Source organism: Myripristis murdjan, chromosome 12 (genome assembly GCF_902150065.1).
Source record: "Myripristis murdjan chromosome 12, fMyrMur1.1, whole genome shotgun sequence".
Lineage (NCBI taxonomy): Eukaryota > Metazoa > Chordata > Actinopteri > Holocentriformes > Holocentridae > Myripristis > Myripristis murdjan.
This window is the reverse complement of record NC_043991.1, coordinates 11,603,726-11,617,078: the sequence shown is the minus strand read 5'-3', so window position 1 is coordinate 11,617,078 and position 13,353 is coordinate 11,603,726. Positions and strand designations below refer to the sequence as shown.

General features: G+C 40.9%; 1 protein-coding gene across 1 annotated transcript in view; it reads left to right on the top strand.

The window, feature by feature from the left end:
• The window catches only part of LOC115369255 (zinc finger protein OZF-like), a 40,131-nt gene extending 27,128 nt beyond the window's left edge, over positions 1 to 13,003 (top strand). Inside the window, exons 2-3 of the mRNA XM_030065830.1 lie at positions 11,895 to 12,191; positions 12,282 to 13,003. Of these exons, the coding sequence (XP_029921690.1) occupies positions 11,895 to 12,191; positions 12,282 to 13,003 (1,019 nt within the window). The remainder of the gene's footprint in view (positions 1 to 11,894; positions 12,192 to 12,281) is intronic.
• Positions 13,004 to 13,353: the final 350 nt, after the last annotated feature.

Here is a 13,353-nt window from a genome sequence, read left to right as displayed (position 1 = left end):
TACCCTTGAACATTAAAGCCACCATTGCTCTCCTGCACAAAAAAGTGCAGGAGATAGAACACAACCTTGGCGCACACCAGTATTCAAAATGATTTCAGGGACTTCAGGGACTCAGCCGTGCTAGTGCATGCCAAGGCCAGTTGCATTTCCATTGTCAATTCCAATCTTCGATGGTGGTCAGTTTCTAGGTGCTAATGGTCCACCAAATACCCATGGGCCAGACAAAGCTAACCGAGGTCTGAGACGGAATTAAGACGGGTGCAGCTGATAAGTACAGAGCTTTTGTAGCAGAAAATAACAGAGGGAATTAAAATGGGGAACAACCGTCAGTGCTGGTCAAACAAGGACATTAGGGCTTTGCTCACTATCTGGGCAGAGGATAATGTCCAACATCAAATTGATGGTGTTTGCCGAAATGAGGATGTTTTGGAATGTATAGTGAGAGAGCTGGCAGTGGTGGAGATCCAACGCACAATGGTACAGGTCCGAGAAACACTGAAAAAAAAAAAAAAAAATGAGTACAAGGCAATAAAAGCACACAATGCACAATATGGCGTCTAAAGGGAAAAGTCCCGTGGTACATAGTTCTGCATTAGTTCACTGGTGCTTGGTGTGCAGACTTTAACCACTTGTTTCCTACTTCCCACTCATGTGCATGGACAGGATGAGACTGCGGGGCTACCGGCACAACAGTGGAAACGCAAATGGTTGCTCTCATGGCTGGAGGCCGAGGGCCAATAACACTGTCTGATTCGCAGTGGCACAACGGTGGAAAGACGCCTATTGAACCAACATGCAAGGTGTCCATGGGTATCAAATTTAAAAAGCTGATTTCATAAAATGTTGGTCCTGGTTGTACTAAAAGCTGAACTACAATCAATAAATAAAATTCTGGCATGAGCCTCAGGCTGCTGGATGTGTTTGGTATCCAGGAGCAGTGGTGTTAATGGAACATCCTCAGTGCCTCTCTGTGCTTTACAGGCAAATTGGAGGTTGTTTAGCTGACCATAGTGGGGATATCAGGTGCCCGCAGTATAACCTTTTCCATACACTTCCATCAGATAGTGGTAGAGCAATGTGTCTGAAGTCATTAGGTGAGGAGGGGTGACTATTTTTAGAGTCACGACATGTTAATCACCAGACCCTGAAACCCTTAAAATCAGAAAATCACAGCAGTTCACTCACCCATATAAATCAGTTTTAAAATGGCAAAAGAGGATTTGACTCTTGTGTTATTTCAACTTCTTGTCACAGAGGTCACCCTTTTTGTTTAGAGATGGATTTGAGCACTGGGGCTTTAATTTTGCAGCATTGACCTGGCGGAGTAGCAGCTATTTATCATAAGGCAGAGTGCATTGACACAGAAGCTAATGAGGGTATTTGCTAACACTGAACAATGGAGCCTTTTAATAAGGAAAGCCAATGGATATGGATGGAACGATGCGGTAGATGAGTGATTATGCTGAGGGAGCAGAAGACCACGCAGTCATCCATTAAAAAGAGACAAAACAAGACTTGAGGAAAAATGTCCTACAGTTTTAGTGTTGATTCCCTAATGATTTTGACTTCTCATTCAGCTATTGTTGAGGCTATTTGTGACATTGATCAACAGATCAAATTTTATTTTATGCAGATGCAGTGATGCATGTATTTTTTCTTCATTTTCTATTGCTCCATCAATTCCATTAACTAGTACATAATGAGTAATGAGTAATGATCCATTACATTTACTGTCACGATATTATTATAACAGGTTTTTGACATGCAGACAACACAGTTTTAGTAAGTGTCTCCCCTATTGTAGTATTGACATCACTTTTTGGATCTTAATAAGTAAAAAACATGTCTCATAAGCTTGTGGTCTAGACAAGGTAAGAATCTTTATCTTCCTTTGTATAAAACATCCCATTATCAGTTTTCTATGAAATGTCATGGAATTATCCTGTGGAATGAAAATGTACATTTAATGGATTCCTCTGTGCACACCCCGCTGCCAAAAACATTTGATTTGGACCAATATCTAAATATATTTAAAATATATAAATATGCTGGTGATTTAGGGTGATTTTATGTGTATGTGTTTTACCTTCTGAATGTCTTTTTGCTGCAGTTACTACCACACTTTTATATGCATCATTTATGTGTGTGACAAACTAAAAACTAAGAAACTAAATATATCCTTTTCTTATGCATTCTTAATCAACAGTATAAATACACACACACACACACACACACACACACTTTCTCTCTCTCTCTCATCAAGAGGGTAATCATTTTCTGCTAATGAGAGTATCCGTCTCTATTCATCCCTTATCTCAGCTCTTTAGCTCATTCTCTGCTCTTCCTCTTCTTTATTCACATCCATTAGTTTCTTTTGTGTGCCTCCCATCGTCTCTGTATCTCATCAGCCTCCATTGTCTGGAAACTGACTCTTAAGAAAAGCTCTCATCATTAATAATTTGGGATTTCATGTTTTAAGGCCACACATATTCTATTCTTGCACAATGGAGATTTCCCACTGCTATGTCTGGCTGTCCTGATCACAGCGTCAGCTTCCCCAGGGATCAGACAGCAACACAGGCAGCTGTGAAGGGGACTTATGATCAGATCTGAAATATATTCATTATTATACACATTTGGGCAGTAAGCTATGTCACTGTTTAAACACTGAAGCCATTCAGCCGGAAATCTGTTCTTCTGTCACCTCTATCCATGTTCAGCAGAGGGAAGATGAGTGAAAAGGACAAAGACTGAACTGTTTTTGACTTCTTTAAAGGACCATACCAGTCCTGTTTTGATTTCTCATCAACAGTTGTGTTTGTATGTCTGTCACAAATGCCAGTTGCATACGTGTTTACCTACTCTGTGAAATTTGTGAACTGAATGCTCCAGAGAGATGCAAGTGACCAAGCATCTGAATGAGTGAAGGTACTCTCTCTCTCTGTTTCTAGTGTTATGATGCAGCTGTTAGGCCACAACAAAAATGGGAGACACACCGAGATGAAGGTTTAATCTCAATATTATTTATTAAATTAAAGTAAATAACTGAATAGGCATGGGGTGTGGATATCAGTAAAGTCAGTGATGTAGGTGTGCATGAGTGAGAAATGTGTGTGCGTGTTGTAAGGTGTAGAAAAGCTGATTTAATTTAAAATCAGCATCACCAAATGACGAAGGAGAGGAGCAAAGGGAGGAGAGAGGTTAGCAGCAGCCAGGCTTTTGTAACCTGGGAGCACCCGGGCCCTCAGGTGTTCCCAGCTGAGCTGATGACCCACCTGCAGGACAAGGAAGTCAGACGAGCCCAGCCAACCCCAAACTAACCAACAGGGGTCATCACACTAGTTTACATGCAAGGAATATTTTTCTCTGTTTCCATGGTGCAACTTTCAGCCAATCACTGACCTCCATTACACTTGGGTTGTGCCCTCTGAGCTATCAATTACAGTCACTCACAACGGAGCTGAGGAGAGCTGCTGAAGAGGATTTGACTTCACCTGAAAACAGTCGTCCCAGCCAAATACCAGCCAAGCATTCACAAACTGCAATTACCTGTGTTTAGCAATTTTAAAGATGACAGAGCAGTTTTTGACATTATTTGAACATCAGGAGTGAGTTGGAATAACTTAGCCTGGACATATTCTGTACATGCTTATGTAAACAGTATTTTTGATGGACAAATATGATCACGGCAATTGATAAGAAGTCAAAATAGGACCAATATGGTCCTTTAAGGCTTTATTTAGCTTTCCTTTTCCTGTGGACGGTTAGGATGTGAATGAAACACATAACACACACATCTGTCTGCAAACTCGAGTGCATGAGTGTGTGTGCATATTATGTGTGTTATTTACGAAGGTGCTGGCACAGTAAAAAAAAAAAAAAAGTTCAAGCATGGCTTCTCTCACTCAATCAGGCTGTAATTGACCTCTCAATAAAACACACAGGCACACACACACACAGACACACACACACTCACACACAAACAGCCACACAGTCAGAACAGGAAAGCTAGCTTTGAAACAGATTTACAGCCTGTAAACTCTGAATCAGCCAATTTACACTCTGCATTTTTTTTTTTCTTTGACAGAGGCAGGAGGAAGGGAGAGAAGAGCCACAGTGAGTTAAAAGTGGAGGAGGGGAGATGGAGGGAGAGGAGGGGAGAACAGAAGAAAGGAGATGCAGAGGAGTGAACGTGAGGTGAGTACAAAAACACACATATGTGTAATGGACTGAAAAGCACATATTAATCATTATTATTATTAGTAGTAGTAATAGCAGTACTGATGTTGTTGTTGCTGCTGTTGTTATTTTATTAATGTTAAGTTTGCCATCATGTTAGCCTCAGATTTTACATATTTTGGCTGACTGATACTGATGATGAGAATTTAACCTTTTTTTTTCTTTTCTTTTCTTTCTTTTTTTTTTTTTTTTTTAAAGCGAGCAGCTCTTAACATAGACTGGCAGCATTACAAGTTAGTAGCAACCATTATACGTGTTTTAGAGTGAAGTTGTGCTCTTGATCTGACTTCTCTATGTCCTGTCATATGTTTGCTGTGAAGTAAGGCGATCACAGTATTTACATTATTATATTTAGGGAAGAATTTACGGAGATGTGAGCATCTGTTGCTTACAAGCCCTCTTACCAACTCCCTAATAGGCTCACTCAGCTCATACAAGCACTTTGGTTTCACAAGCTGGGCTGTTAGATTCATGTTTCATTCTGTCCACCTCTTGTTTCTCTGCCCACTTTCCCGTCCCTCTCTTCTCCTCCTTGACCTCCGTCGCCTTCTCCATGCGCCTCCTCTCTATAAAACTGTGCTCGTCCTCCTTTTCTCTGTTTTCTTTTCTTTCACTCCTCTCCTCTGGTCTTCTCCCCTCAAGGCCTCTGCAGGTGATCGTGTCAGCTCTGAAGACAAGTGTCTGCGCTCCTTTAGTGCCTCCTTTCTTTGTCCCTATTTCTCCTGCTCTTCCTTTCCTGCACCTTGAAGCAGATGTCGTTTGCTATCTCAGTGTTTGCCTTCCTCTCCTCTCTTCTCCTCTTCTCTCCTCTGCTCTTTGCCTTCTAGACCTAAGCAGGAGGCCTTGTCAGCTGTGCATCTCGATGTGGCCACCTTTCTTTTATGTTCTCTCCCCGTTTGTTCCTCTCTCTCCTCCTCTCCTGCCTCATCTATCTCCTCCTCCCTCCCCCTGGATATCACACTGTGTGTGTTTGTCTTAAAGGGCTGTGTGGGACCCCTGCCACCAGCTTCTGATAGCATCTGTGTTTGTGTACAAGAGAGAGAAGGATAGCAAGAAACTGGCATAGTCTGTGTTTGAAGTGAGTTTGTGCAGTGAGTTAGTATGTGTTTAATTGTGGTTGTTTGAGTATTTATGTGTGTGGATGACAGAGAAAGAGAGATACAGATAAAGGTCATGTATGTGTAGGTGTGTTTATCTTTGCATGAGAGTGTGTCTTGAAGGGAGCACTGAAGAAAAACAGGGAATGAGAGAGAGGTGGAGAGGGAGAAGTGGTGGGGTATTTCACAATTTTTGTGTGTGTCAGTGTTGTATGTTCAATTGTTGTCTAATAAATACAAATATTTAATGTCTATATAATACCATACTTGACTTTTACATTATAGTAAAGACACTTCAATCTGAGTTCTGAATTATTGTTTTTTAAGAGGTCAACACCTGAAAAAACTGAGATTTGTGCATGGATCAGGACAGGTGCATTGTCTAAATGTTACTCCATTTTATGTAGAATTAAGTAGTTCAATCTTGAAATGAGGAGTGCGGTGTGTGACTACACTGTAATGACAGAGCTAGTGAGTATAATCATGTAAAAGACATCACAAAAGACTATCTGTTTTTCTTTTTTAGTCTCATCTTCAGTGTTAAAAAAGTGGGAAAAAAGCTGCAAGTGGAATGAGATAATCCCACTTTTTTCATTCATTCATTCATTCATTTTCCAGGCTGTTTATCCTAATTTGTCAGAAATATTTTCCGGTTACAGATGCGAACACTGTGCGGTACCACACCAATTCTGGGTTTGCTCACTGGCACGCCTTATATTAAAGGAGAAACTTTACCTAAGTATGTTAGAGGTCAACAGCCCTGTGTTCATGAAAGGCGTCAAGCTGCAGTCTCTGTGTCTGTCATGCCCCACACTTATAGCTTTGGTGGCATGGAGACTGGACGTCTTATCGGTGCAGCTCAAAGGGGCCTGTATGTCACCTACAGCTACTGAGAAAATGCCTTCACAAAGAGGAGCGCTCTTTTGGTGCCATGACTCCCGTGACGCAGCGGCTCTCACCTCTTTCATTTTCAATCTTTCACTCTATGACTCTTAGCTTTGTCGGTCTATTTCTCCACCTTTCTTCCTCCACTTCAGTGCTCTTCAGTGCTCATCTCTGTCTCTCCCTCTCTCTCTCTCCCCCTCCCTCCCTCCTCTCTGCCCTCTTTTTTTCTCTCATCACCTTGCTTGGGCCTGTCTTCATGTCTCTCTCTCTCTCTTACTACCCTGCCTTCCCTCCCTTCTTCTCTTCCTTTTTTCTTGCCTCGATTTTATAGGCCAACATCACTATGCTGTGTGTTTGTGTGTGTGTGTGTGTGTGTGTTCTTGCAGTTCCTCTGAGAACCAGTTTGAGTTTTAGACCTCTACACTGATGCTATATACATACATGGACAAGATAATAGAAACAGCTTTCAACATGATGGTGATGAAATGATTTTGTGGTCTTACTCCCTTGCCACGTTACATAATTTTGCAGAATTTTTGACTAATGAACTAGCAATTATGGCGGTGGCAAATGTGGCCTCTTTGCACCTCTGTAGATTGCCTTGTTTTCCCTTGAAATTTTACAAAAATGTGATTTTAATGCTGACACTAGCAGCTAATTGGTAATCAACTGAATATAACATACTGTACTTGTGAGGCTGCCCCTTGTAATTGCGGTTTACAGGCAAAGCAGAAACACCACTAAGAAAGGATATTCAATTTAAAGATAGCTACATAAGAGTATCATGACCCCATTCTGGCTGTGTGAGTGTGTTTAAGTTTATTTCAGCCTTTTTAGTTGTTGTCTGTCTGTTCCCCTGCCCCTGCTGTCCTTCAGTCTCTCTCCTACCTGCCCACCTGCCATGCTGGACACCTGCTCTGCATCTTCTCAAATGCACACCTGCTGATTATTTTGCCATCTTCACACCAACCACTACCAAAGCCTGCTGCTTCTTCCAGTCCTCGCCGGATCCCTAACTCACGGTTTGTTATTCAAGAAACATCTCTAACTTTCTGATTCTGAGAGCCCATTTGCCTATTTAGTCAGTTTGCCTGTCTGCCTTCCTTGCCCATCTAAGTCCCATTCTCCCAGTCTTTAGTTTACCTGCTCGCCAAGACCACCAGCCAGCTCGCATCCTCTAGACTCCCTCAGTTCTCTCCTTCACCCTGGACCCCCCCACCTGTGGCCACACACCAGCCTGCCATCATCTCACATTTCCTGCAACTCTGCACAATAAACCCTCGCTTATCACTTCAGCTGTTTGCCTCGTGTGTCTGCGTTTGGGTTCCTGTCTCGTACCGTCGTTCCATTCTTTGCACATATGAGACAAAAGGAATGTCCTCCATGACAGCTAGATCTGTCTGTTTGAGGTCAAAGGGTATTTAAATCCTATGCGCATATTCTGTTTTTATTTTGTGAATGTGTTTTCATCATAAATGATAGCATTTCTTTTTATGAAATATAAAGCTTGTCCATGTCAAGCTTCAAGCAAACATATAAACTTTTTTTTTTTTTTAAGTCAGTGGAATAAGCATGAAAAAGGTCTCAAAGAAAAGAAAAAAAAATTGCACTGTATAGTAATAGAGGAAGGTGTTTCAGTAGCTTCTGTAGTTTAGGCTTAAGGTTCAGGCTGAAGGCAAAACCACCAACAAAAACAACCATACCTCTTTTGAAACATCAAATAAAGTCACAGACGTGGTAAAATTCTATATACAAGCAGAAAAGATCATAAAAGTCAACCAACCACAAAATTCATGACATTTTACCTTTGATATGCCTGGACAAAGCTAAGGAAGTGAAGACTGAGATACTGAATTGATGTCTCTTTCATCATATACCAGACCTGCTATGTGTTGTGCAAAATCATTTTGCCATGACGTCTACGCATATCTGACTTTTTTTTTTTTTTTTTTTTTTTTTTAGGTCATATTGTCTTCCTTGCGCTTTGGTGATGCAAATGTATTTCACCATTCCAGTAAAGCACCTCTTTAATTCAATTGAACTGAGCTGAATTGAAATGAGAACAGTGTGAGAAATGAGAAAGGAGATGAAAGAGGGAACTCTTTTGTCCCTACGACAGGTAGCCTGCCCTGCTCTCATATCCATATTTTTTTCTCCTGTCATTGCTCTCTACCTCTCTACCGCCTTCCTCCAATGATCTCACCATTTCCCCTACCCTTTACCATCCCTCGCTCCATTTCTGCTTTCTTCTTCCTCCTCCTTCCATCCCTCAAACATTACATCTGCCTCACCTCCTCAGTCTCTTCTCACTCCATTTCTTGCTTGAAGAATACTTATTTAATTTTTCAACCCAGTCTGTATTAAAATGTTGTTTCCCATCATTTTTAACCAAAATTAGCTGAAATTTGCCAGCGCAGCAGGTTCTTGCTAGCATCTGTGATACAAGCCATTGCCCTACCTCAATACAATCACCTGGTCTCACTTCAACAGTTGCAAATTCAAGATGTTAGATGATTTAGCTTTAATCCCTGATAATATAGGGCTACATTATCTAACGAATGACATAACAATATTCTCCAAGAAGGTTTTAACTAAAGGGCTAAATTATTTTACCCAGGGATATGTCCATAACATCCATTTTTTTTGATAAAGGAGCTGCAGATGACAACGTTAATAATGTTAACATTAGAGTGGATGCCAGGTGTTGGCATAGCATGAGGAAAACACAACCACATCATTCAGTGTCAATCGAGATACACTAGGAAAAAAAAAGGTCCTACTGCAGTTGCGAAGCTGGGTGACAAGGCTATTCATTCATTGTTATAATGGTTAGACTCTAGGTATACCTAGCTAACGTTATAACGTTATAACTAGAGCTAACGTTGCACTGTTGGACATGTCATTACATTACGTTAGCATATCCCACTGTAGCACTCAAGGCTACGTACTTCTAAACAAATTCATCTGCTTACCTGCTAAATATGCATGACAGGACATAAGTCTAAGGCTATGCGAACATTCAATCCAAATAAAGGGGTCCTCTGAAGTCTTAACATGCTCACAGACTGAGCACACATTAACCATCGTTACGTCCGGAGCTAAGACGCATGTACATATATATATATATATATATATACATATATATATATATATATAGAGAGAGAGAGAGAGAGAGAGAGAGAGAGAGAGTGCTTTTTGAATTGGATGATTTTTTTTTTCATTTTGTATGTTTTTATTTTGTAGCAGTTGCCGTTCTGAGTGCATAACAGCCATGACTCGTAGTTAAGATTCAGAGTTTAAAAAAACAAAACAAAACAAAACAAAAAAAAGAAAAAAAAAAAAAAAAACTATAATAACTCTGGTTCCAACCTAGATTCATAGAAGCTTCACAAATATAGTGCTACCATCAAAACACAGGACCAGTTGTTGTTAGTTACCGTAGTAACCATTAGCATATTTGAAGAACAACATTCTCAGAATCAGAATCATCAGCCGAGGAAGAAAATAAACAAAAACTCATTTCTGAGCTGAATATATTGAATTGAATATATTGAGTCCTTTTTCTTGGAGTCAAAGCAGTATTAAACATCAGATCTGTTGCAGACGGCCGAGGACAAAGTTTGTAAAGATGTCTGAACTCTGCGAGCTGAGACTGCAGGTGATGCGGCGACAAACTGCAGCCGCCGAGGAGACGCTGGCTCTGCTGGAGGAGACGCTGGCCGAGTACCAGCTGCAAAACTCTCGCCTGAAACTGAAGGTGGAGAGGCAGCAGAGGCTCCTGGACGCCATCTTGCTGCCGGAGATCCGACTGCACAGAGGTTCGTAACATTTACCCGTTTATCGGTGCTGTCGCCTCCTGGAGAATCAAAAACCAAAAATGTAGTAGCAATAGTAGTAGTAATATATTAATAGTTGTAGTTGTAGTGGTAGTAGTAACAATAGTAGTAGTAGTAGTAGCGGTAGTATATTAAAAAATGTAGTTGTAGTAGGAGTAGTAGCAATAGCAGTAGTAGTAGTACTGGTACTATATTAATAATTGTAGTTGTAGTAGTAGTAGCAATAGTAGTAGTGGCAGTAGTAGTATATTATTTGTTGTAGTTGTAGTGGTAGCAATAGTAGTAGTAGTAGTACTGGTAGTATATTAATTGTAGTAGTAGTAATAGTAGTACTAATAGTAGTACCAATAGTAGTAGTAGCTGTAGAAGTAATAGTAGCAATAGTAGTAGTAGTAATAGTAGTATATTAATTGTTGTAGTTGTAGTGGTAGCAATAGTAGTAGTAGTAGTAGTAGTAGTGGTAGTATATTAATAATTGTAGTTGTAGTAGTAGTAGTAGCAACAGTAGTAGTACTAGTAGTAGTAGCAGTAGTGGTAGTATATTAATAATTATAGTTGTAGTAGTAGTAGCAATAGTAGTAGTAGTAGTAGTAGTAGTGGTAGTATATTATTAATTGTAGTTGTAGTAGTAGTGGTAGTATATTAATAATTGTAGTAGTAGTAGTAGTGGTATTATATTATTAATTGTAGTTGTAGTAGTAGCAATGGTGGTATATTAATAGATGTAGTTGTAGTAGTCGTAGTAACAATAGCAGTAGTAGTAGTAGTAGTTATAGTAGTAGCAATAGTCATAAAAATCATAGTACCACTACAGAATTTTCTGGATTAAAGTTTAAAAAATCAGAGCAAAAAACTCTTTGAGATTGAAGTTATTTCCAAAAAAAAAAAAAAAAAAATAACTCTCAGAAATCCATGGTAAAAAAAAAAAAAAAAAAAAAAAAAAAAGTCCAAACTTCTTTGAACTTCAGTCTGCATACTTATATCCATGTGATATTTCAGGTTTTCCTATTTAATACATTTGCAAAACTGAAATGTAGATTAATGAGAGAAAAAAATAATTTAAACAATTGTAGTATCAGGCTGCAACATAAGTGAAAAGAGTGAAAGGGGTGTGAATACTTTCTAAACGCACTGTAGATCCTAAGCCATTCCAAAAATCTTTGATAGAGATGTACTGAAAGGCCTAAAAGGCCTAAAGATGAGTGTTTAGAAGCTGCAATCAATAAAATCATATAGTTTATTCTGAATTTTACAGGGAGGTGATAGAAAGAAGCCAGAACAGGGGTGATGTGAGACCTGCAGCTCGTTCTAGTTAGGACTAAATCAAAGTGTGAATTAGAAGTTCAAAGTCTCTAGAAGACAAGCTATTTTTGCGATGTTTCTCATTTAAAGAAAATACTGGGCGAACATTGAGACATGAAGACATGAACTGGTCAAAGATGACACCGAGATTCTCAGCGGCAGGTTTGATGTTAGAGTGAAGTCGGCCAATAAACTCACTGAGACAGTGAGGTTATCAGGACCATGTAAAACAAAGTTTTTATTGGGGATCAGGGGCAGGAAGTTATGGGACGTCCGATCTTTGGTCACCAAACAATCATGGAGGGAACTGGAATTAGCCGAGAATAAGAAACAACCTATTTCTCACCTAATTAAAAAAAACAAAGAAACAAACATACAAAAAAAGAAAATGTTGGTTGTCACCATATCTGTTTTTGGCAGAGCTTACAAAAGCTTTAGTAGGGGTTATGATGACATGAAGTGATGCTGACAGGCTCGGGTCAGCTTCCAAGCATAATTATGTGTGTGTGTGTGTGTGTTTGTGTGTGTGTTCCAGTGGTGTGTAAAGAGGAGGTTCCACCTGAGCAGCAGGAGCAGACCCCCAGTCTGGAGCCAGAGCCCCAAAACATTACAGAGGAACAGGAGGAACTCTGGACCAATGAGCAGGGAGAGCAGCTTCAGGATATTACCAAGCTGCTGTTCACTGCTGTCCCTGTGAAGAGTGAGGATGATGAAGAGGAAGCTCAGTGGAGCAGAGACGCCCGCCACTCCACTGGACATATGGAAGCAGAAGATGGTGGAGAGGAACGAGCCAGGACCCCAGAACCCTCCTCTGAGGCTGAGACTGAGGACAGTGATGACTGGGATGAGACCAGAGAACTCCAGTCGGGTTCAAACCCACTGAGTGAAGTCCCTCTCAGTCATGACAGTCCTGATGTGGGAGAGAAACCAGCTTCCTGCTCCAAGACCAAGAACACAGCAAAGAGTACAGTCTCCTGCTCACTCTGTGGTAAAGGGTTTGCAACGAAAGGAAGCCTCAAGCGACACATGAGAATCCACACTGGAGAGAAACCGTTCCCCTGCTCACTCTGTGGTACAGCGTTTGCAGAGAAAGGACACCTCAAGCAACACATGATAATGCACACTGGAGAGAAACCGTTCCCCTGCTCACTCTGTGGTACAGCGTTTGCACTGAAAGGAAACCTCAAGCAACACATGAGAATCCACACTGGAGAGAAACCGTTCCCCTGCTCACTCTGTGGTACAGCGTTTGCACATAAAGGATACCTCAAGCTACACATGAGAATCCACACTGGAGAGAAACCGTTCCCCTGCTCACTCTGTGGTACAGCGTTTGCACTGAAAGGAAACCTCAAGCAACACATGAGAATCCACACTGGAGAGAAACCGTTCCCCTGCTCACTCTGTGGTACAGCGTTTGCACATAAAGGATACCTCAAGCTACACATGAGAATCCACACAGGAGAGAAACCGTTCCCCTGCTCACTCTGTGGTACAGCGTTTGCACATAAAGGACACCTCAAGCTACACATGAGAATCCACACTGGAGAGAAACCGTTCCTGTGCTCCGTCTGTGGTAAAGGGTTTGCACAGAAAGGACACCTCAAGCTACACATGAGAACCCACGCTGGAGAGAAACCGTAGAGATGCAGACCTGCGCGTGTGTGTGTGTGTGTGCGTGCGTGTGTGCGTGGGGGAAGCTTCATCGAGCATCATACAGATGTAAGCAAACACAATTGTGTCAGTGAGAGCAGCAGCAGGAGATGCCTCTGAGTCAATGCTGATGTTAGAGATGCAGCACATCCCAACACATTTTGTCACATATCTTGTGTTAATACAGAGAGAATTTGAGTTCCAGCAAAGTGTATACTGTAATGAATGGTTGTTTCCTAAATAAACTGTTTCATGTGCAAATGCAGACAGTGTGCGTGTGGCTGCTTTTCCTGTGTTTTTGTGGTCTCCTATGCAGCAGCAACCAAAGTTGACTCCTGGGC